The 26,364-nt window shown below is 44.2% G+C and overlaps 1 protein-coding gene across 4 annotated transcripts in view; it reads right to left on the bottom strand.

The window, feature by feature from the left end:
* Positions 1 to 26,364, bottom strand: part of CCSAP (centriole, cilia and spindle associated protein) — a 78,481-nt gene that overhangs the window by 24,656 nt on the left and 27,461 nt on the right. For all 4 annotated transcript variants that reach the window (XM_078648737.1, XM_078648739.1, XM_078648738.1 and 1 more), the window contains one exon: positions 6,055 to 6,323. In XM_078648737.1, the coding sequence (XP_078504863.1) occupies positions 6,055 to 6,323 (269 nt within the window). The remainder of the gene's footprint in view (positions 1 to 6,054; positions 6,324 to 26,364) is intronic.

The following is a 26,364-nucleotide window of genomic DNA, read 5'->3' as shown; positions in this document are numbered from 1 at the left end:
GGTGTTTTTGCTACAAACTAAGTGTGTGTCACCACTGCCGCATAAAACAAGGCTGGTAAAGTGACTGAGACTAGGTGGTATGTTCTTGGGGGTGGGGCCCAGCGGCACAGAGAGCAGAGCCAAACACAGCAATCGGCCAGAGGGAGGAATTCCAAGCAACGAACAAGGCTGTAGTCAGCAGCCTGTGACGATCCTGAGAGGAGACAAGCGCGGCTGTGAAAGCGCTGTGGAGCCAAGCCAGAAACGGCGGGGGGGTGGGGGAGCGTATTCCTTTGAATAGAATAGAATATGGACGCCAAGCTGTGCCAGTAAAGCACACAATGTAAAGAAGACCTGTGAAGTACTAGGCTTCGACACTGCCTTCATCCACATAAAAGATCCCTCTATTCCCAGTCATGTGGATCAGAAGTAGGTGGAGACTTGAACTGCATTTGCTCTTCCTTGAAGGTTTCTACCCTGCTGGTCGTGTTGGATTAAAAAAAACCTTCAACAACTCTCCTACTTATTAGGTTTCGCCTGGCGTCCGCTGCGCAGCAGCGTTCACGCAGGCGAAAACATTTGAGAAGAGTATGGTGCCTTTGTCACGCCTCTCACTTCCATTGGCTAGCTCCATAAATGAAGGCTAGCCATTGGAAGTGAGATCTGTCCGTCATGGTCCGAGGCGATTCGTGGGCGTTCCGGCAATGTTTTTCTCATCCTGCCCCTTTTAGCACGTCATGCGGGGGAGGGCGGATGTTATTTATTTTTTTGGGGACGGCATATTTTGATCATTTGCCGCCGGAAGATGTCCAGGTGAGTGCTGTTTTACTTTTCTTGCCTTCTTGTGCCCGTTCCCGCCCCCCCTCCCGCTGTCCGTTTGCCCCCTCCCGCCCCCCTCCCGCTGTCCGTTTGCCCCCCGCCGTCCGTTTCCCCGTTCCCACCCCCCCCTCCCGCTGTCCGTGTGCCGCCCGCGCTATGCTGCAACCTCCCACGCCACTGCCCCCCCGGCCACCGTCCCTGCTAACCACGGAGACATGTTTCCGACGGTATGTCTAACTGCTGATTGCTACCTGTTGAATACTGTGTGAGCAGCTGCATGATGTGTTTTTCTTATTAATCTCATAGTCGAACACTAATACATTAACCAATGCTTGTTTTAGCGGACATAGGCGAAGGTTTCACAGTGTGCCCCAATCCTGCATCTATTAACCTTCTGAATTTTCCTGAAACATGTCGAAAAACGTGCACAAACTCAGTTATGAATTAACCTAATTAATTAGGTTTTCTGTTTCTCTGCAGAATGTTTACCTGTGCCAGTTCCACCAGCGGAACCGGTGCATGTGGCGAGGGTCATGCTAAAAGTATGATAATGTTATCTCCTAAAAGGTGCATCACTTTCCAGGGGGCAGCGAAATCACTATCACTGAAATTGACAGCTGGTATTGCTGGCTCATGTTACGTTGTATGGGATTCTTATACCCAGGACGTAATTATAGTGCATGCAGCATACCAGTCGCCTGTTTGACAGCTCTCTTCTTGTAAGCGTGGCCACTGAATATTCGCAATCAATAAAAATTCTAAACCTCATGCAGTAGGAGGGCATTCCATTTATATATTTCACCCTGTTCGCTTTCTTTCCTCTGCTGTTAAAAAAACACGGGTCTGAGGCTAATAAAACTGTATTTCCACATTCGCGCAGTTTTTACGTGCCTGCGAGGTCGGGTCCTTTTCTACTTTTTCCCCCTTTCGGTTAAGTGCAGCATGGGAGGCCAGCACCGCAGAAGTGCCGCGCAGCATTACAAGCGCTGCCAGGTGTCTCCAGCGCCGCGAGGCCAGTGCGAGCTCTGCTAGCTCTGCAGGCGGAGGCTGTGCGCCAGCTGAGAGCGTGCGCAGAGTGTGGGGTGTTTTTTATGTGAGGTATGTGATGTCGCATTTGCTTCTGTGCGGTGTGTGTAGTTCGTATGTGGGTAATGTTGGTATGTACGTGCATGCCACATTTGCTTTCTGTGCGGTGTGTGTAGTTCGTATGTGGGTAATGTTGGTATGTACGTGCACGCCACATTTGCTTTCTGTGCGGTGTGTGTAGTTCGTATGTGGGTAATGTTGGTATGTACGTGCATGCCACATTTGCTTTTTGTAGTCTGCATTTTGTCTCGATGCGGGGTAGGCCGGTTTATGTGTGTCACTTTTGCTTTGTGAGTATGTGGGCTTTGTGTAGGGAACGTCAGGGTGTGCACCTTTGTGTAGTTGTGCATGGCACCTTTGCTTTGTTTAGTCTATGTTGTGTCTCTCTCGATGTAGGGAGACTGCTCACTTATTTGCATAACTTTGGATGGAAAATGTTTAAAGATGCTCGTGACGCCAGTTTGGTAGCAGCAGTGTTAGTGTGGGCTAAATGCAGAACTCGGTGTCTGACACTTACACCCGTTGTTGGAAACTCGCGTCCCCTGTCGCGGCATGCCGTTGAGTGTGCAAGTACCCACTCAAAGGTTTGATCCGACACGGACTAAGAATCTTATTTCCTCAAACATGGAGTAGGCTCATGTATTTCTCGTCACGTTGCTGCTTTCTGCAACCTCTCACCGAACTCCCTCCACCTTGCCACCAACTTTATTGCACTCATTCTTGAGCCTTGCTCTACTCATAACCATAAACCCTCTGGTGCTTCCTAGTTAGGTGCGTCCTGTATAACCTCCAATTCACGTATAAAGGTGCTATGATTCTTTCCATGAGACAGTCGAAAGCATTTAAAGTGATTTTCAGTCCGTAGAATAGACTGCACTTTTTTGTAATGTTCAGGGTAGCATTGTTGTGGTTCTGCTACAGTAGTTTGTAAAAAAAAAAAAAGTGTGTGTGAGAGTGTGTGTGAGAGAGTGAGAGAGTGAGTGAGTGAATGAGTGAGTGAGTGAGTGAGTGAGTGAGTGAGTGAGTGAGAGTGAGTGAGAGAGAGCTCATCCGTAGGGTACAATAGGTCTCACATTGCGAGAGATTAAGCTAATGTAAATGACAAAACCAACACATAAATACAAATTTTGTCATTTACAATGCCAATAGCTCTAACTTTTCCAAAGGCGAAACCATTGCATTGTAAATGCTTGTTTTTTCTCCTGTAATAGAGTCATATTTTGGTTTCTAGTCACAATCGCTTTCACTCGACCTACAGTGTCCATTATGGAGTTTCTCCTTCCTCTTTGATGATGGTGGCTCCCTATCCTTCGCCTCCTTGCCCTGTTCATATTGCCTATTGGTGTCAAAGCTGGGTTCGAGGGTTTCCCTCTTGCAATGGTCTTCATGTTGTAGTACCCTTGGGGCTCTATTAGATTCCGCTACCCTTCGATCGAGTACTTTGACGCAGAGAGGACATTAGAGTCCAGTGTTGATGGCTCCGGTTTCATGGGGTTTGCCCCCTTTTCATGTCTTCCTTGCCGCTTTCGGCCTCTCAAAGAGAATGGCTATTCAGTATCAGACCCCCCCCCCCCGCCCCCAAGAGTTCTGCTTCTGCTAAAGTAAAGTCCACATTTGTAAAGCGCACAATCACCCGTAAGGGTCTCTAGGCGCTGGGGGCCGCCGGGAAGATTAAGCGAGCTATTGCCCAGAGTCACATGGTGCTGGGCTAACCTGCCGCCGGAGCCGGGGATCGAACCGTGGTCCCCAGATTCCAGCGTCAGTCGCCCTGGCCGCGGCGCCACACCTCTCCCTCGCTATGACTGCATTATCGTGTAGTGTGTCCACCTCCATTTTGCCACAACTTCTATTGTTTTGGGCTGCAACTGTGAGCTTGTGAACTTATGACTCGCTTGTGTGTTTTCAGGGAGCATGTTACAATAAGTATTAATATTCTGTATTCTTCAATGTTCTGGGAGCTCTTGCTTGGTTTTTCAAACTTGGCCTCAACGACCCTTCGATCAAACTTTAGGATCCTCATGGGCCACCTCTTTTTTGATTCAAGACCCATCGGCGGGAGAACAAATCTACAGATAGCAACCTGGAACAGGGGCTTTCGGGATTATGTCTGGTATCGCAAGGGGAAGAACATGCCACCAAATGCTGCTAGACAATGCACCCCCCAAAAAACCTAGATACTGGACACAACCACTGTTTGGAAGAATAATTCACAGTATTTGAAACCAGGAAACATTCCTGCTGCAAAATAACTTTGTCCTCATTCATAGAGGAGGCTCGTAGTTATATTTTGGACTTCAGAATGGAGAACTGCAGGAAGCTGGCTCTTTATGTGATAGATCAGAAATCTGATACCGTGTAAGTGGTCCAAGGACTCCCTTACTGAAGGACAGTGGCTTGCTTTTCAATCCCAAAGTGCTCTATTAGGGGGTAGTGCGGTCGAGCAGCCTTGGGTTTAACACAGAGGACATTCAGTACAATTTCTGAGTTCTGCAATGTTATTCTATGGAAGGAAGAACACGTTTTGCAAACAGGTACAGTACATCGACTTACAGGACCAATCTCCAGGAGTTAAGGTGAGTGGGGAGCAAGGCTTCCTCTTCTTTGAGGGGAGCCAGATTCATACTCTAAAGGCAGCAGCTTCTTGAAGCTCACTGACCCAAGGAGGCTAATCAGCAGGTCATCCCGTAGTAGGAGGTGTTACACCCTCTTCCCAGACAGGCTTTTGTTCTGGGTCTCCTGAGACTAAAGGCTCTAACTCTAGGAGGTCAGTACTCAGGTGGCAGGCTGGCAGAAACCAGTCAGCAGGTACACTAGTAGCTGGTAGGTTTTCCAGAGGCACCACTAAGGTTCTCTCTGGGTGCATGTATTGGGAAATCTGACACTGGCATACGTGTAGGTTTACCAATTTGAGATGTTTGATATAAAAACATCCCTACTTTCAGTGAAGCCATCATGTAGTTAGGCAACTCGTTTTCTCCAGTGTCCAGCACATGTTTTGAAATAGCTTCCCTGGTCACCTGCACTGGCAGTAATAGGACTGACCAGCACAGGGGCACAACTGCACATGCAAGTATGCCCTCACATGTAATATTCAGCACTCTACCTTAGGGCTGTTAGGCCTGCTGTTGGGGTGACTTACAAATACTATGTGCTGTGGAAGGGTACATGGCACACAGGGATGTGTGACATGTTAGGTTTTCACTTTTGTCTGCACCAAGACACGCAGCCTTTGATGGCAGTCGTGTATGTGCTTGGTGAGGGGTCCCTTAGGGTGACAATTTGTGCTGCTCCTCTTAGGGACCCTCTCCATTACCTCAGGCCCTAGATACTAGGGGTACCATTTACTAGGGACTTAGAGGGTGCTAAAGGTTTGCCAAATTGGGTGAGTGGGGGATTTTACAGCTTTTAGGGAAAGAATGTGGTGGGAGGGGGGGAGAGAAGAGGAGGAGGATTCCTACAACAGAGTATGAAGGAAAAAAACAATTAACATTACGTTTCACAAAACAATTCTTGTGCCAACCAATTAGGTGTCTCACCTCATTGTTTGGCCCATACTCACCTCCCAGTAACACAATATATTTTAAAGTTTTACTAAGTTGGTGTTACTGCACAAGTGACTTAACGTAACATTAAAAGATGTGGAGACTGTCATCTCTTTAATATAGTACACCAAGTCCTTCCCCATCGAAGATGCAATTGGTTTCACTAATCATCCCATAAGACAAAACCTGTACAGCCCAATATTGAATTATCCAAATGCACGAAATGGACAGTCATTTTTTACTCAATGTATTGGACTAATGATCATTAGCCTTTCCATTTTGAAGTCATTTTTGATTTACTCTACCAAAGGAAATGCATTTTGCAGTTCATCCCACCAGAACTGCATGTAGTACAGAAGAGTTTTCTGAATAACAAGCTTACCACATGAACTTTCGAATATCACCACATTTGTTGGAACACAGCAAAGGAGCCCATTTTCTACCATACAGATAACGTGTAAAACAACATATTAAATGTTGATCTGCAATATTTTTCCTCATTTTACCTGGGAACAATTCATGGTACAAGAGCCTTTAAACAAAAAATAGGATGGCACAAAACACCAGAGAATAGGCAAAACCGCTGACTAACGTTTATTGCTCCTGAAAAGAGTTTTATTATACTTACTTCGTTGGCAGATGTTGGTGCGCATACATTGTGAGTTTTCTGACTTCCAGTGTCCTTCTTTTTTTCCCCAGCTGCATACAGAGCGAACGGATGTCGAATTTCCCTTGATGGCACAGTCCTTTCTGGACTTCCAACAAATTTATGGCTGCCATCTCGACGGGACAAGGCTTTGAGACCATGAGGTGGTCTTAAACGATTTACAGTCTTCTTTTCATTTACATCACGAGGTTTGCTCCCTTTCTCCTTAAGTTCCACTCCTAGCTTGCAATCTATAGAGAGAAAAAAAAACATTTGTAAGACTGTTTCCGCTGATGTCTTAAAGGGCACTTGGCTGGTTAAGGTGTAAACGCACTTCCAAAAAATATTCTGCAATTTGAAACTAGGCGAAAGAGCAAGATCTTAAAACCAGAGTATGTCAAACATGTACCTCCAAGGCTGCAAACTTATACTGAATGAGCACCTTATGACCAACATTCATAAGTCCTACATTAGGAGACAAGAAAAAAGTTGAACCACTAATATTAGTGTTCTATGGACATTTAATTTCTTTTCTGTAGGCCTCCGCTTGTCATAATAAAATTTGAACATCTCATTTTGAACCTTCAAAACAAATCACTGCTGTGAACCTTCACATTATACAACCACTAAAGAACTTTCGATTTCCTATACAACTGGTAAGATCAAGCCTAACAGACCGGTGCCAAAAGACCTATTGTTGGGTTACATAGAACTCAAATGGGCTTACATCTCACCCATTGTGTACCATTGAATGATTTTATTGATACTCAAGTAATGCAACGCTTTATTCGATTACTGTCATAACTAAACATAAAAGCACATACAAACACATACAATACACAATAAAAATAGGATCATCCCCAATATAAAAAAATAATTCATTTCATTGCTATCTCATATTTCACAATAGGACCAGACTTTCATAATACAGTACGTTTCCTGCAATTAAGTACACATTAGAAACATTACAACTCTCCAAACTAGAGGTTTCATAGCTCCATCATAAAATTTACAAAATAAAAACATGTAAAGTTGAATATTCATTATGGTCATCGCAGGGACATAGCTGCATCGTTCGTGACCAGTCATTAATTTCTGGGAAACTTATAAGTCTATGTACAATCCCAAATCTGAATCTGGTTAGCAAGAACCCGTCATAACCACCCAGAACAATATTTAAACATTCATTTGCTTGCTTCCTATTCAATGGCTTTTCTTGTCAATCTTGTGTTTGTATCTCCCTTGGAGAATAGCCTGTTTAAGGTAATAGTAAAGCCTAGTCCTCCTTATTAATATATGTAAGTCACCCCTATAGTATGCCTGTTGAGCTCTAAAGTAGGGTGCTGTATATGAAAAGGTGGGCAGTCAAGTGACGGGGATGGATTCAATTAGGGAACAAGAGGCAGTGACCAGTAATACTAAACAAGGAACAGATGCCTCTTGTACCATACATTCTACCAGTTTTTCACAACTACAGAATATTTTCTTTATCTGCAGGAGAACTTTCTTCACTTATTTCATTTAAAACATTTGAATTGGCAGTGCCACGTTTTAGAGCCCATCTCTTCATAAACACCAAAAACTCACAGTGTGCATTTGACAATGTCATTATTTTACTTGGCTATATTTTTGTGTTATCAGAGGAGACATTTGTACAGTCTTAATGGTGGGTTTTCTTTACACAAAACAGTGTACAAATATATCTAGACAGTATTACGAGAACAAAATATAAAACATGGAATTCAATCAACTTATTCATAAACAATGATGCAGTCCTACTGCGATTGTGTAGTATAGGGTCTCTAGGATTGCTAAGACCTCTATACAAACTGATTTAAGGGTCCATAGTGAAGAGGTCAGGGAAAGCCTGTGGAAAATCTAGGATCTACAAGCTCTCTAAATCCAGCCTATATGCCAGTCATTCTCGTGTCTTCAACTCTTCAACACAAGGGATCCATTGGCCTCTGTGTGGGGGGTGTAGATGCGTTTCGACCTTCGTGTGGGGGACCGGGAGAATTTTCAGAAGGTCATCCTCAGGGCTAAGTGTTTATGTGTAGAACTCTGTGCTGGAGGGGTAAAAAGAAAAGCGATTTCATATAGCAGTGAGTGGTGAATGTTAAAAATGACTAAGTCACATGTTGTGGAGTGAATTAACAGGGTTACCCATACATGAAGTGTGTCATCAGTTCATCTGGGACCTTGGTCTTGGACATATGGAACCTCTTGGTGAAAAAGTGGGCTTCTCTTGCCTTGTTGTGGATCTTCTCAAAAATTAAGGGAAGGGGGGAAGGGGGAGTGGGGAGGAAGGGAGGTCAGGAATGGCAAAATGTGAGTCATTTATCGTGGTCTTAGTTTTTTGTGTCATCGGTCTGAACGTGCACCGAGGCGATCAATCTGCACGTTGGTGTGAAATTCATGCAGGGAGGAATATTCAGAGAGAAGCGAGTACTTTTGGTGGCATGTTACGGTTGCCGGCATGATTTGTGAGTTTGGCAGAATTGTCTTTAAAGTGATTTGTGGTGTCACTCCCCCGTTGGAGTCTATATCATTTACGGGTGTTGGTTGGCACCGGTTGTGTCCATTAAGCATGCAAGGGTGTGTTTCCTAAACACCCATAACTGGTAGGAGCGGCTCTTTACCTTGGAACATATGAATCCAGTATCTTGTTCTGGGTTCTTGAGTTTTGCTCTGCTTCCTCGCGTTGTCCCTTTAGTCAACAGCGGTGTTGGTTCAGCGGTCGCTTAAGGGTACGTGTCTTGAACGCGGTTGTCTTCTGAAGTCGTCACGTGTTGATGTGGGGGCGTGTCAGATGTCTTTATTTGTTATTGCCTGTCTTCCGGGCTTCCATGTCTTAGTTCCTTTCATGCTATTGTTACCGCATTGCTGGTAGTCTAGGCAACGACGACGCTGCGTCTACTCATTGCCAGATGTTTTAATATCCTTTGTTATAGTTCTCTGAATTTTGTGGCAATACTATGGCCCCATCTGTTCAGTTGCCGTTGGTGGTATAACCTGAATTTTATAATAAGGGCGACTGAGTTACCCTATTGATTGGTGTGATTGAGCTTCTGCTGAGTTGATGCATTCGGTTTATTTTGGATTGGGGCACACATGTTTGTTTTGGTGGCTTTCCCTTTCCGTGTGCTCTGTCACGGTCCTCCATCTGCGTGTGTGCGTGTTTTGTTGCTTTGACACCTATGTCCTAGTCTTCTTGTGCGTTGAGCTGCATCCAAACTTGCGATGATTTAGCAACAATGCAAAATTTCAGTCATTTCGTTCAAACCATGGCCCGTTGTCCCTAGCGTCACTATTATTTTTGCTTCAAATCTGGCTAACGAAGTGTCTCTTCCTTTAACCTGTTTAAGGATTGTACATTTGATGTCATTTGGACCATGATCCATCTGAATGTAATGTTTAACCATGCGTTCTGTACTTTACACCTTATTCGAGATTTGTGCCGAGTGATGCGTTTCTTAACTGGCTGGGTTGTATTGCCAACATACACCAAATTGCAGGGACACATGATGCAATATATATCGTTTGTTGTGTAGCAATTGGTGAGCTCATTATCAGGGATGCTTTTGTTGCCATAGTTGATAAGGCTTCCTTCTACAGTGTAGGGACATAGATTGCAATTCCCACATTTATGATGTCCTATTACTGGTGGGAGAGCCAGTATGGTCTGTATCGTTGGCCGATGTCTCTTTATCTGTGTATTGGCCCGTACCAAATGGTCTCTGATGCTCTTGTTTTACCTCAGTGTGAAGACTGAGGTAAAACAACCCAGCCAGTTAAGAAACGCATCACTCAGCACAAATCTCGAATAAGGTGTAAAGTACAGAACAGCCCCATGGTTGAACATTACATTCAGAAGGATCATGGTTCAAATGGACACTCCTTAAACAGGTTAAAAGGAAGAGACACTGAGAGGCTGTTCGCCAGATTTGATGCAAAACTAATATTGAAGCTAGGGACAACGGACATGGTTTGAAAGAAATGACTGAAATTTTGCACTGTTGCTAAATCATGGCAAGTTTGGAGAACCCTACAGCGCGACGCACAAGAAGACCAGGACATTTGTGTCAAAGCACCAGAGATTCCACACACACACACACACACACACACACACACACACACACACACACACACCCTTGAGAAGCACTGAAGCCCCCACTGTTCAAACAGAAACCAGTATAGCAACAACTGCCAAGTTTGAAGACCTAGGTCACAAGAGTTAGAGAAAATGACACAAATCGGCAAAGCAACAGTGCATACAATTGCATAAAATCAACGACCAAGAACATCATAACCACTGGCAGATTGAGGACAATGACTGAGCACATGGAAAGCCACCAAAAAAAACATGTGTGCCCCACTCAAAAATAAACCGAATGCATCAACTCAATCACACCCTGTAACCCACAATAGGGTAGCTCAGTCACCCCTATTACAAAATTCACGTTATACCACCAACGGCAACTGAACAGATGGGGCCACAGTATTGCCACAAAATTCAGAGAAGTGTAACTAAGGATATTAAAACAACATCTGGCAATGACTAGACGCAGCGTAGTCATTGCCTAGAATACCGGCAATGCGGTAACATTAGCATGAAAGGAACTAAGACATGGAAGCCCGGAAGACAGGCAATAACAAATAAAGACATCTGACACGCCCCCACGTCAACACGTGACTACGTCCGAAGACGACAGCGTTCATAACACGTTCCCGGAAGCGACAGCTGAACCAACACTGTAGACTAAAGGGACAACGCGAGGAAGCAGAGGAAACCTGAAGAACCAAGAACAAGATACTGGATTCTATGTTCCAAGGTAAAGCGCCACTCCTACCAGTTAAGGGTGTTTAGGGAACACGCCCTTGCATGCTTAAGGGACACAACCGGTGCCAACTAACACCAGTAAACAATATAGACTCCAACGGGGGGAGTGACACCACAAATCACTTTAAAGACAATTAGGCCAACCTCACAAATCATGCCGGCAACCGTAACAAGTCACCAAAAGTACTCGCTTCTCTCTGAATATTCCTCCCTGCATGAATTTCACACCAACGTGCAGATTGATAGCCTCGGAGCACGTTCAGAACGATAACACAATAAAACAAAAACAACAATGAAGGACTCAAATTTTGCCATAACTGATCTCCCTTCCCCCGCCTCTCCCCCCCCCCCCTCCTCTTCCCTAACTTTTTTAGAAGATCCACAACAAGGCAAAAGAAGAGAAGCCTTCTGTTTCACCAAAACGTTCCATATGTCCAAGACCAAGAACCCAGATAAATTGATGACACTTCATGTATGGGTAACCCTGTTAATTCACTCAACAACATGTGACTCAAAGTAATTTTTAACGTGCACCACTCACTGCTATATGAAATCGCTTTTCTTTTTTCCCCTCCAGCAGAGTCTTACACATAAACACTTAGGCCTGAGGAAGACCTTCTGAAAATCCTCCGGTTCCCTCACACGAAGGTCGAAACACATCGACACCCCCCATACAGAGGCCCAGGGATCCCCCGTGTTGAAGACACCAGAATGACTGGCATATAGGCTGGATTTAGACAGCTTGTAGATCCTAGATTTTCCACAGGCTTTCCCAGACCTCTTTACTATGGACCCTTAAATCAATCAGTTTGTATAGAGGTCTTAGCAATCCTAGAGACCCAACACCACACGATCACAGTAGGACTGCAGAATTGTTTATGAATAAGATGATTGAATTCAATGTTTTATATGTTTTGTTCTCGTAATACTGTCTAGATTTATTTGGATACGGTTTGTGTAAAGAAAACCCACCATTAAGACTGTACAAATTTGCCTCCTCTGATCAAACAAAAACAAAAGTATAGACAAGTAAAATAATGACATTGTCAAATGCACACTGTGAGTTTTGGTGTTTATAAAAAGAGATGGGCTCTAAAACATGGCACTGCCAATTCAAATGTTTTAAATGAAATATGTGAAGAAATTTCTCCTGCAGATAAAGAAAATATTCTGTAGTTGTGAATATTTGGTAGAAGTTATGGTACAAGAGGCATCTGTTCCTTGTTTAGTATATGAAAAGATGGAACATGTACTTTTACATGTTCCAGCAGAAAAAAAACTAAATTGTTGTTTAACTGTGGAAAGGTTAGTAACCCAATTGGTTAGTGTCGAGTTACAGGCGGACATCTCAGCCCTGCTAACTTCTGAATTGGGCTACTGAAGGGGTTACAGTAAGGTATCAAAAGAATCATTACATTAATTCAGATTTAAATTGTTAAATCAAACTTAATGTCACTGGATGGTAAAGTACTTTGGTTCCTCAAGATATCCAGTGCAAACTGCCTTCTGCCCTCCTGGGGAGACGTGAACAACACCAGGAAAAGATATACAATAGAAAACTTTGTCAGGGAGAGATATTACCACCCCCTGACAGGCAGCAATGCGGGTGTTGGCTCAAAGTTAATCAAGCCAAAAACCGCCCCAAGAAACGGTTTGAAATTGTTAAACAAGAATCGGTCAAGACTTCCAATCGCTCTGACCCCGGTGACGGTCTTTCATCATGTGACACATTGGCTGCCTTCTTCACTGAGAAAACAAAAAGCACCAACAGCGATCAGGAATCAAAGAGGGCTCTTCCCCCAACCTCCGAGTGGGCTGTTCCTCCAGTCCACCATGAGCTGCACTTTTCCTCCAGAGTTAGCACCAAGAACAACCCCTCTTGTAACTCATTTACTCCCCTCAGCGAAAGAGATATGTACAACACTCTGCTTATGATCAACCCATCTAACCACTTCAGCGACCCGCTACCACCATCCATCTTCAAAGATATCAAGGACACCATCCTCCCCCTATGGACAATGATTGTCAACACCTTACTGTTGGAAGGCATGATCCCCGGACTGCCTAAAAGCAGTGCAAGTCTCCCCCATTTTAATTAAAACCTAATGCAGACAGTTCTGATTTTAATAACTTCCGTCGTATCTCCAACAGCCCCACGCTGGCCAAACTGCTTGAAAAATGTGTGCAGATGCAACTTTGTGCACACATGGAGTACTTCCAACTTCCTGACCAACATCAATCTGGTTTCGGAATGGTCATAACATATAATCTGCTCTCACTCAGATTATGGATGACATTTTAAAAACTCTAGACCAAAACTAATCATGCCTCCTAATTCTCCTTGACCTTTCTTTCGCTTTTGACAGTGTTAATCACAATAACCTCTTATCCATTCTAGAACACAGAATGGGCTTTTTCGGTTGGCATTTGATGGTGATCTATTGATCGGAGGATCGTCAGGTGGGAGTTGAGGATCGTCAGGTGGGAGTTGAAGAATTGCAATCATGTAGAATTGAAATGGTTGTCCTTTTTGGTTTTCTCGCGATAAAAAACATTTGCAAAAGTTTTAGGCAGGTAATGTGAGAAATTTCTCTCATTTAAGTTTTGGTATAAAAGTCTCTTAGAAACATTGTTAAGAAGAGATTGGTAAACATGCCTGTTTTTAGCACACTTTGTGCATTGTGTTGCGACAAGAATAAAATACTGGAAGAAAGGCAGCCAGCACCTATAGCGGGTACTCCTAATTATGAAAGATACATTAAATACTGTATTTCTTCCATACAGTTTAGCAAATTTTAGAATAAATATACGAAGGCAGATACTAATTTACAGTGGCCACTTAACAGTACCTTGGACCTAAATAGATGACAATATGTAGAAGAACAGCTCTTTAAGAGAAAGCATAGACAGAGTATGTTTGACGCTTTAGGATTATGGAGAAAACAAATTAAACAGAAGCAGATTAAGGAGGAAAAGGATAGGAAGTAATCCGAAGAACAGACAATTTTACAGAAAATAAGAGTTCAAATTAAAAGAACAAGAAGAGTATAGAAAGTGAAGAGACTATTTAAACTTCAAATGCAAAAGGTCTATGTGGCAAGAGATGGGAAGGTTAATCAGGGCTCAGATGACGATTCAGAACTCGATGCAATACTCGGTCGACCATCCCCGCCTCTTTATGCGCCGAATTCCAATGGGAATAATGCAGCCCCAAAGGCACCTTACCTGCAACCTCAAGTATCACAAATGTATCCCCCATTACCTACTACTTCTGCAGCGACCCCCGTATGCGACAGAAAGGTTACTATCCCCATACGTACCCCTAATACTCATAGACAATGTCATAGATCCGCCCTCAGAGAAAATGACAAATTAATATGAAGGACTCAGGCCGATGATTGGGTTTGAGACGACCATACATGTTTGGATGAGGTTCTCACGTCCTTGACACAACATCCACAAATGACTCAGCAATATATTGTGGGGGAAATGGCCAATGCGATAATAGAGGACTGGAGGACTAATATTAATGAGGAAGCCCCATGAGTTTTAAGTAGAATATGGAAGAGGTCGAATGAAGATATGTTGACTACCGTTCCCTTTAAACAAGCGGTGGAGGATATTTTTGCTCATAAAAGGAAGCCTAAGAGACTTATGTCAGCTTCAACGAAAGCCTTCCCTATGCGGGAAGCGGCTCCTGCGTTTCAGCCAGCCACAGGGGATGGTCAGGGTGCTAATGCAGCCCGGTTTCAGTTCCAATGGATCTATTCCCCTTGGAAACGATCAGACATATTAACGCCTAAAGCTCCTTTGCCTGATCCTAGAAAGAATCCTAGTGCATTTTCTGAAGAAAGGAGTGCTGCATTGACTTCTTGTGTCATGACCGTGGCAGACATGGACATGTTTTTCGGACTCACATTGCCCCCTGACCTCTGGCGTATGGTGCGTAGACCGTACCATGCAGATTTTCCAGTTACCTGGGCACAGCTAGAAGCAGCGGATATTTATGGGAAGCCAGGGGAGAAACCACCACAGATTATATTAGATTTACCCGATCACATCATTTTCTGTATGAAGTCTGTAGTGTCCCCAAAGAAAATATCATGGGTCAAATTAGCAGCTTGTAAACAGAGGAAAGGGGAGTCAGTCCCAGATGTCTTCACCAGGTTTGAGAAGACTTTTCATGATTATAGTGGGCTAGACACAGCGTCTGACACAGGCAAACACCTATTTGTAGATAAATGTGTACCCAACTTGTTACCTGATATTTTGCAAAAACTACGAGTGGCTCAGAGTACAGGGCCACTTCCACTCCACCCAAAATTCTGGATATGGCCCAATATTATGAGAATCAAATTAATGACGAAGACAAGACAAGACCTATGGATTACAGAGAGGTGGGGGGGGGGGTAGACACAGCGTCTGACACAGGCAAACACCTATTTGTAGATAAATGTGTACCCAACTTGTTACCTGATATTTTGCAAAAACTACGAGTGGCTCAGAGTACAGGGCCACTTCCACTCCACCCAAAATTCTGGATATGGCCCAATATTATGAGAATCAAATTAATGACGAAGACAAGACAAGACCTATGGATTACAGAGAGGTGGGGGGGGGGGGGGGGGGGGGGGGGGGGGGAAACGTCGAGGGATTTTCAAGGTTGACCCCCGAGATGGTTTATGCAAGATCCCCTGATGTCAGACCCATTAGGGCCAAACCAATGTGCGTACTGTAAAAAAGAAGGACATGGGCGATCTGAATGCCCAGTACTCCACCAACAAGGTAGAGGAAAGGGAAGGAGAATGACAAGGGGTCCCCTACAACGACCTTTTGTTGGTGACAGACGGAACCACTTCGATAATACTGCCCCGAAAAAAAAAACGTATTATGCAGATGAACGCATCATACGCCACAGGCATGTATTTCAACTAGGACAGCGTAGACCGAGAGGAGGGATCAGTGTCTATAAAAGTAGGATCAGACAGACCCATATGTTACTGCTGAAATATTGGGGTACCTGCAGCAATTTCTGGTAGATACTGGGGTTATTTTATAGGTAAATTGTACCTCGGCACTCTAATACTTTTCGTTATCACCAATGGTGATTTATTTATATTTTTTTTTATTGTGAGATCTGTTCCTGTCAAATATGTGTCGGTTGTATTACAGAAAGAACACTTCACACATGAGGGGACATCATAAATACAAGCTTCAAAGTCAAAAGAAGAGAACATCTAGAAAATGAATATTTGGTCTTATCTTCTATTTAATATTGTTTCAATTGGCAATATTTCGTGATATTAAGTACAGTATTGCTCTTCACATTTGTGTCAATTAGATTGTCAAGGAAACGCAAGCTATATACAATATGTCTTTTCTTTTTGTAGTGCCCAAAAAGTTTCAGTAAAAATGTTACATTGGTTAGGAATATCACCATTGAAATTTTGTATATAGCCGTTCTCTTCCTTGGTAGTGGGATGACCTTGTTACCTTGATTGGCACCGTAATTCCTATATCTTTTGTATCAAAATGTATACAATTCTGTACTGTTTGGTAGAACTGGATGTGAGACTTTCTCAGGCCACCACTACCTATCGAAGAGATTGTTAGATACTGGGGTTACACAAAGTGCAATTTCCCAAAAACGGATCCCTGGGAATCCCTCGTCTGGCTATAACAATCTATCTGTAGGCTTCGCTGGAAAGCCAAATCTTAGTCCTGTGTCTAAGCCCCTGGATCTTACTATTGGTCCATTCACCACCAAATTGCCCCAACAATCTGCTAGGATTAGACTTACTCGAACATTTTCATGCACGTATTTATTGTTCACCGAAGGGTGTAAACATTACATTTGGTAAGCCTAGTCGTGATAAGCAGTATGTTATTAATGAATTACCACATGAATTGTCTACTGTACCGCCTTCTGTGTGGGCAGAGGGTAATACTTATGTTGGCTTATTATCCATTGAACCTGTACGCATACAGGTTAAACAGAATGCCATTTTGCCTAGAATTCCACAGTATAATATTATGTCGCAGGAAGGCGAAGGCGCATTAGTTCAAATAATAGAAGACCTCATTGAAAAAGGGGTGGTGGAAGTACCTGAGAGCAATATCTGTAACAGCCCTATTTTGCCGGTTTTAAAGCGTTCCACCTCTGATGATATGAAAGAAAAAGTCTATAGATTGATCATTGATCTGCGCGAAATCAATAAAATAGTGGTGCCACAGTTTCCTGTAGTCCCAGACATTACTACTCTATTGACAATGATCCCGCAAACAGCTTGTGTTTTTTCTGTCATTGACCTTAAGAACGCATTATTTTCTATTCCGATTGCACCTTTTAGCAGGTATTTATTTGGATTCTCCATTAAAGGACGATCCTTTCAATCCTGCCATGCTCCTCAAGGGTATACAGAAAGCCCGAGCATTTATAGCCAAGCTCTTAAACGCCAGCTTGATACCTTACAGTTACTCCCAGGCACCTCTTTGTTACAATATGTTGATGATCTGCTGATAGCAGCCGACTACACAGTTCTTTGTATTGAGGCTACATTGATAGCAGCCGACTACACAGTTCTTTGTATTGAGGCTACATTGATATTAGTGAATCACCTTTCTAAATTGGGCCACAAAGTGTCAAAGAAAAAGTTACAGTTTTGTTGACCAGAGGTTAACTATTTAGGTTACCTCTGGTCGAAGGAGGGAAGAACGTTGACCAAAGACAGAATCAAGGCCATCATACACACACCTATTCCTCAAACACAAAAGGAAGTTAGGGCATCGATTGGTAGAACATCCCATTGTCAACATTGGATCCCAAATTTTCCCCTCATTATCAAACCTCTTCTTGCCCTTACGACTTAGAATACCCCATCCCCTTGGTCTTCAGTGTCAAAATGCATATCAACAGCTTTGAGCAGCACTACATTCTGCCCCTGTATTAGAACACCTGATTACACAAAACCATTCTCTATGTACACGAACACAAAGGTTGCACTTTGTCTTTCCTAACACAGCCACACAGGGACAAACACCACCCATGCGCACTTTTCTGCAGTTCTGGATCCCGAGGCCAGGGCACTCCCTGGTTGCCTGAAGGCTGTAGCAGCAGCTGCCATTTCAATCAGACACTCAGCAGGACTTGTACTGGACCACAAATTGACTGTTTTGGTTCCCCACTCACTTGATGTATTATTGAATCAGACTAACACTCGATGAGTGCTCGTCTTACTGGGTACAAACTCACTTAGCTAGCACCACACGTCACACTTGAACGCTATTTGACCTTCAATCCAGCTATTTTGTTGCCATCACCCTCCGAACAACCCAGTGACATACATGACTGCATTTTTACCACTGAAGAACAAACGAAGGGTCGAGTGGACCTTACTGATATTCCCCTGCCTGACGCTCAGGGTGACTTGTATGTAGATGGATCTTGCTTTAAGTTACCTGATGGTACCACTACAGCAGCTTATGCTATCACTACACTGCAAACAATTGTGGAATCAGCTTGTATCCCCTACAAATCTGCGCAAGCAGCAGAATTCATCGCACTTTTGAGGACTTGTGAGCTCAGTCAAGGGTCACATCTACACGGATAGCCAGTATGCCCTTGGAGTAGTGCACAATTTTGGACGCCTATGGCAGGAGAGGGTGTTCTTGACATCACATGGACCCAAGATACAACACATGGAATTCGTTAAAAATGTGTTAATTGCATTAACACTACCAAAGCAAGTGGCCATCATAAAGTATAGTGCACATCAGAAAATAGTAGCTGATGTGGGCAGAGGTAATGCTTGTGCAGACAGTACAGCAAAAGAAACAGCATGTAGCCAACAGGGGAAAATGTATGTGATGCACTCTACCGCAGAGAAAATTACAAACGTGAACGAAGAAGTCAGGGAGATCCAGCAGATGGCGACAGGAAAAGAAATAGAACAGTGGGAAAAGACAGGAATATTTGTCAATGAAAACTGCTGGAGAAAAGGGCCAGATGGAAATTACCCAGCTCTTAAGTCCTACCATTTGTCACCATGGTGCACGGTCCAACACAAGTCAGCGCCAAAAGTATAGCCACACAATTAGAATAGGTATGGGAACACCCAGACATAAGAAAGACAGCTGAATACCATGTTAGAAATTGCATGATCTGTTTGCAACATAACCTAGGGAAAGAAGACTACCCCAAAAGGAGGGTTTTCTCCACCCAGTGCACCATTCGAAGTCCTATAGATGGACTTTGTTCTGCTTGAAAGTTTAATAATCTAAAATATGTTTTAGTAATAGTACGTGCCTTTAGTAAGTGGGTTGAGGCCTATCCTACAAAAGAGAACACTGCACTCACTACAGCTAAAATACTCTTGAAGGAATGTTTCCCAAGATTTAGGATTTGCAGAATTTTATGGAGTGATAATGGACCTCACTTTATTGGACAGCCTATTAAATTGATTACTGATTCTAGGTATACGCTAGAAGTTTCATGCTGTTAATCATCCACGACCTGCAGGATTAGTGGAAAGATAGAATGAATGGCCTGATGCCCTGCCATTGCCACTTATGTCTACTTGTGCAGTGGCACACAGCAGGACAGGCCTTACGCAGTATGAAACAGTCTTCGGGAGGCCAATGAATGTATGGGGCCCTCCACGTCCAAAGAAAATAAGGGACCTTGAATATCCTATTTTATTGGATTATATGAGAGAATTGACAGACAATCTTTCTTTGATTTGCCAACAGGTAGATGATTCATCACCTGACAACTCCAAAGGTCCTGGGCATCTGTTGCAGCCTGGTGACTGGATCTTGATGAAGAATTTTCAGCGCTCAAAGAACCTGGAACCTCGTTGGAAATGGCCTGAACAGGTCTTATTGGCGACTCGGACTGCAGTTCGAGTTACCAACAGAAGGAACTGGGTGCATGCATTGCACTGTAAAAAAGTGTCAATGGAGCAGGTTCAGACAACAGAAACTGAGAACGCAGGAATCGCACAGAACAGTCTCAGTAACGAGGAGAAGACGGACCATTACCTTGCCACATCTGAGGAACTTCTCTTTCCAGATCTGACAACAGCTGGAAGAGATCGATATAATTGGAGACCTTGTAAAACCAACTAAACAGAGGCATCGAGAAGAAAGAGGTTCAGGCATGTTCTGGTCCGGTTAGAAGGCCTGCTTGGCAGGAGGCTCTAGGTTACCGAAGCGGCCAAACTAGGTCTGGTGCGGTTTGTGGCCTGAGCATCCTGAATCCGTAGAAACACCCTGATTCTCAATGTTCCTACTATCAGACTTTGTGGCAAATCCGTCCTGCAGTATCTGAATGGGAAGAATAAGAGGATTCACAGTGCAGAAAAAGACTGACACGGTTCGTGTTTGCATTATAATATTTTGTCCAGCATTAGAAATGGAGCTTGAAATTTCGACTACGTGGCCAAGGAATCCAGGGAAAAGGAAAATAGCCGCCGCTTGCCTAGGACCACAACTTCAGCTCCCTGACTGTTCCCCGACTAGATATTATATGGGCCTGAGTTGCACCCTTTGAAAAAGGCAATATATCGAACGGTCCTTTAGGCCGCCGCAAATGAACTGGTGGATGACCTTCCTTGAGTACTTGTTATACTGACTTATTGCTTTAGTCATCCTTGGACTGCAAGTTCCAACAACTTTGTTCAAGCTCTTGGTTTGAAACCAGTTGAGGTGAAATTGTGTTAGTTTACCTCCAAAGTTTTTGTTTCCTTTACATCTTCCCCATGGACTAACCTATGAACTGTGCATAAAGTAAAAATTTGCGAAAGAACATTTACAGACTGAGTTGGCGAGTTATAAGAGACAATAAATTTAGAGACATTTTGATTCTGGATATTGCAAATGCCTATCATGGAGGAAGATCGCCTGAATATTGAACACCCTGCATCTAAAAGGATCAAGCATAAACGGACAATTATTTGTTTGATAACGAGTCTCCTTTGTGCCATAAGAAGTTTTGTAATAGCTTGGTTTTTACATGTGAAATTTCCGGTGCACATGCTTGTACGACCAACACCTACACCTATCGAACATCATCATTTTACCTTTCCGTCACTAGAGAAAAGGCATAGGCTTTCTTACGTAAATAATTAATTCACTCAGATGTTGCATTATACCCATAGCATTGCTAAAGTTTCTAATTGTTGGGTATGTGGACTGTTACCTGTACATCAGGGACCAGGAAGAACACCTCTCATACCACTCCCATTCTCCCACAATGGTTCCTGCACGGCCTGGTTTGGAGTCCTAATTGCAGCATATGTTTATAAGATGTTTAGCTTTGATGTAGGAGGCCTTAATAAACAGTTGCATTTGCATGTTTTTTTTCCTTTTCTAGAGGCTATTAGACCACTGTGGGTGTCCACTGAAGTAGTGCCCAAACCAACAATCAATAGGAATATTGAAACCAATAATCATAAGTTGGAACCAACCCCCCCCCCCTCCCCCCCAATTCCAAACCCCCTCCCCACCAGGCCCACCCACCTAGAGGTCTAGCTAACAAGGAGTCAATCAGGGGAATCCTCTCGTCTCTCCTCTCGTCTGGGGGATTCCTTTCCCTAACGTCCACTTCCCGTCGCCACAGTCTGTGTAGTACTAGGGGAGCTTCCCCCTATCTCCTGGACCATTAACCCCCATGCCTGCAGAACCTCCGGGAGTTTGGCATCCCTTCTAGTATTACGCATGTGCCCCTCTTCTGCCAATGCCCATTCCTTCAAATCTGACTTCCATCTTGCTATTTGCAGCCCCTATGGTGCTAGCCAATGGATTGCTATGCGCGGTCTAGCCGTCACCATCCCCAACACCAGAACGTCCTACTGGTTTTGAGTTCATGGTCTCGGGGAATCAATCCTAGGATACAAGTACGGACCTCCATGGCAACCTTCCATCCCGTTATTCTATGCAGGTCCCCTATAATTGCTGTCCAAAATACCTGGATCGTCGGACACGATCAGACCATTTGTGGGAAATCCGCCCGTTCATAGTGGCATCTAGGGCACCTCGAGTCTCTCGAACTATCAATAGTATGTAGACGCTTGGGGGATAGGTATATCATGTGAACCATATTGTATTGTATCGGTTTAAATCTATTGGAGACCGCCACCTTGAGTACTCCCTCATGAATTTTCTCCCACTCCGGCGGTGTATCTCCTGCGGGTTCACCTCCTGCCATTTACCCTCCACTCTAAGTGTTGCACCTCTTCCGTCTTCCTTTAAAGCCCTATATAAGTGTGTGACAAGTTTCCGCCCTCCCAACATGGAGATCATCGTGACCAGGGTACGTGTGGGTTCCGGGGCTTCCGGAAATGTAGGCCATAGTTGTCGTGCCGTTGCCGCTATTTTGGCATATTGCAAAAATTGCCCGGATCCCAACTCAAAAGAGTCCACTGCTTCTGGGTAGGTTATAAACCGCTGTTCTGGGTATAGGTCCGATAGCATAAGACAGCCTCCTGCCTTCCACTTGTCAGTAGACATGACGCGCTCAATGAGCGCAAAAGGAGGCATCAGCCAAAAGTCTGCCTTCGGGGCAAATGGGCGCACCTGGATAATTAGTTTGACAACCCTGGCCCAGATGGCAGCCAGCAATCTGCCCAAGGGGGGACAGTACCCTTGGTGTCCCTTCGTGTGCCATAAGAGCGCGCCCAGTTGCCGGTCCCCATATGTGTCAGCCAGGAGAGAACGTTCCCATGTAGGGTATGTGTCCAGCCAAGCCACTGCGTGCTGTAGTTGGGACGCAAAATATTAAAGTTCTAGATCAGGGATTTCCAAAATCACCCCAACCCAGGTACGTTTCATGACTTCCAGGCTTACTCGACAAAGTTTGCCATTCCAAAGTAATTGCAGGAGCAGCGAATCGAGATCATTGAAGACCTGGTGCGTGAGCTCAAAGAAGGAGCCCTGCATCGTATATAGACAACAGGGTAGCACCACCATTTTAATCAGGGCGATCTTCCCCATCAGTGAGAGCTTGAGAGTGTTCCAGAAATTAATACTGCATGGGAGACTCCTAAGGACCCTCCCCATATTATGCTGGTAAAAAACTTCCAATCCCTACTTATCCAGATCCCAAGATAACGCAACACATCAGGCACCCACAGGATCCCCTGCTCAGGGAGTCAGACTCGCCCCGGTCAGCCTCTGACACCACCGAGTACAATTGCAATTTGGCTTTATTGACGCAGAGTCCAGAAACCTCGGCAAATCGGCCTAAAGCCGCCATCAATATCGGTAGGGAGTTGGTTGGTTCCTGCAGGTACACCAGCGCGTCATCTGCATACAGTGATACAACATGTTCCAGGGCTCCAATCCGAATACCCTGCCCCTGGAGGACCCCACGAAGACAACACGCCAATGGCTCCATTGCCAGGGCAAACAGCAAGGGGGAAAGCGAACACCCCTGTCGTGTCCCCCTGGCTATGGATATCGCATCCGAGACGTAACGTCCCGTACGGACCCTTGTCACCGGTCAAGTATAAAAGAAGTTTTACCCAGTTCACAAACCCCTCACATATCCCCATTTTCAACTGCACCTGCCACAGATATTCTCACCTGAGCGCATCGAACGCCTGTTCGATGTCTACCAGAGTATTCTGCTCCGCTCCACCCTCCAGCGATTGCATGAAATGAGCCGGGCGACGGATATTCCGAAGCGTATTCCTCCCAGGAATAAAACCAGACTGGTCGTCATGGACCAGCCGTCTAAGATACGGAAGCAGTCTGTTAGCCAGTACCTGACTAATTATCTTAAGGTCGACATTGAGCATGGAGATCGGCCTATAGGAGCCCTGGAACAAGGGATCCTTCCCCGGTTTGGGGATCATTGCAATCAGCACCTCCAGCACGCAGGCCGGTAATATGCCCGTCTCCCAGCTTCCAGAACAATATTCAGGAACAGAGGAACCAGGATTCCCCTGAATTCTTTGTATAGCTCTGCTGCCAGACCATCCGCACCCGGAGATTTAGCGGTTTTCAAATGGGCGATTGCTGTTCTCACTTACTCTTCCTGAAAGGGCGCCCCCAGGGACTCCTGGCTTTCCGGATACACGCAAGGCAGGTACACCTCCGTGAGGTGGGCCTCCAGAGCCTGCGGGTCAGCATTGGAGTATATGCGTTGGAGATGTGTGGCAAAGGCCGTCTTTCTCTCATGCTGGGTGTATACCAACCGACCCTGATCTGATTTAAGGGCCAGTATCGGGGTAGGTGGAGGCTCCTCTTGAATCAGGCATGCCAATAAGCACCCGGCTTTATCACCCTCAGTGTACCATCGCCGCCTGCTCATGGACCGATTGTATTTGCCCAGTAACTCCCAGAGCTCCCCTATCTTTTGTCGCTGTTCAGTCCATTTGGTTGGTCCCTCTTTGTCTGTGGGAAGGGATGCCTCCATAACTTAAGCAGTTTTTAATTTGCATGGTTATCCATATGACAATGGTAACCCACAGGCGAAAGGATCGGATTTAGAAGTAGAGGAATACGGTAGTCATAATGATCTCGCCACCAAGTATGTTTTTACTTCAAGAAAAATAAGAACGAAATTGGAGAAAGGGTTCCCAATTATAACACTAACAGAAGCACAAGCTCCTCTCTGTGTAAGGGGTATTGGTCCCATTTCTGAAGGAAACAGCAACTGCAGTACTGTCTTGACGTTGGCAAGTCCGAATCACAGTAGTTTTTTTTGCGTCTCAGAATACCTATTTTATCTGTGGGACTAAGGGTTATTTTTTACCTACAACAAGGGTGGTCAGGGACATGCTACGCGTCCTTTCTCCTCCCTCCTGTTTATTTGGCCTATGTTTCTTGTCACAAAACTCAATTACTGCCCCACGGTCTTTTCTTAGCTAGGACTAATAGAAAGATGGATGTCAATACAGTAGATCAGACCAACACTTCATTGCAAGTGTATGTTGCTGTTTACTTAGGAATATTTTTCTTTGTTGGTCCAACTCTCAATAGTAGGAACATATGAAGACTCACTAGGGTAGTTGAAGCAGTAATAAATCAGAAGACACTAGCTCTATGTAATATTACAGAGGAGATTCAGGTGAAAAGACTTGTGGCTTTGCAGAATCGTATGGTTCTAGTCATCCTCCTTGCAGATCGTGGAGGTGTATGTCGCATGATAGGTGTCGGATGTTGTGTTTTCATACAAACGCACCTTGTGTTTATCAGGCTATAGCTAGCAGCTGAAATACACCAGCTGACTGGAACATGGACTTGGTCTAGTTGGTTCTGGGGTATTATTATGTCATGGGGATGGAAATTACTTATTGTAGCCGCCTGTGTAGTAGGTGTCATCCTAGGCTGTCACTTTTGCTTCAGTGTATGCCCATTATATGCTCCCTCTGCACTTCTTTATGTATGTCCTGTATCCCTAAGAAAGTAAACACTCACAATGTTAATAAACAGATTTTGCTTCAGCAACAGTTAATTAGAATACGGTTGATGGAGTGCCTCACGCTATTGCAGTACAACTACACACACTGATCTAGCTCACTATTATTGATGTTTTCTAAGCTTTCAAATGCCTAAATGTATCATTAAATATTGCTATGTAATGAGACAAAATGTATTTAGCAGAGACTAAAAGGAGGGACTGTAGAAAGGGAAAAAAGTATCCTGTTAAGTTAGCCTCTGCTCTCTGCCATTTTGTCTGCGAACATCCATTTTGCGTTTTTGCAGGGAACTTTGTGAGGTCAGGGAATTACGTGTTTGCCAAAAGCTGGTTGTGCTGATAAAGCTTGAGTGCAAGAATAAAGGCTTGGCCCCTGACGAGCTGACTCAAGCACACAGATGTTCCTATCTAAAAACCCACCAACTCCTGGAATGTTTCCTATCTATCTTTGAGAGTATGGTGGGTGGGGGCTTATCAGAAGTTAACAGTTTGCATTTGGGCATGACAAAGGGGCTTTAGTGAGGGTCATGCTGCACCAAAACTGTATAAAAGATGTGTTTGAAACCATGCTTAACTAGTTCCCTCTCAGACACTTGCAGTACCTGTAAGAAGGAGCCCGCTCATGAGTGCAATAAACTTGTATTTTATTTTCACTCCAGTGTTGATCCTCGCTTGTGAACCTGTAGGTGTCCCTGTACCAGTGAAACAGATACAAATCTCACTTCTACACAGGGTCAAGGGCAATACGTTTTCATGTGTATTTTGTCCTTGGGACGAGTAAGTCCAACCCCCCTGCAGCACAAACCCTTTGGCTGCCAGTCTGCAGTACCACATTATGGATCAGGGATGGGCACTATCTGCAATTAAGCTAATATTTTTGTCCATATGTTAATGCTTCTCAAACTTGTATTTATGGTTAATTAATCGAAATCCTTTATTATTAGGGTGAGCGCGCCAAGTAAATATAAGCTATGACTGCACTACTGACAACGGTGTGTACACAAGTTTTCAAAACTTAGCAATTTGAGGC

The sequence above is a fragment of the Lissotriton helveticus genome, chromosome 6, assembly GCF_964261635.1.
Source record: "Lissotriton helveticus chromosome 6, aLisHel1.1, whole genome shotgun sequence".
Classification (NCBI taxonomy): Eukaryota; Metazoa; Chordata; class Amphibia; order Caudata; family Salamandridae; genus Lissotriton; species Lissotriton helveticus.
The sequence above is the reverse complement of the archived record's forward strand: the minus strand, read 5'-3'. Positions and strand labels throughout refer to the sequence as shown.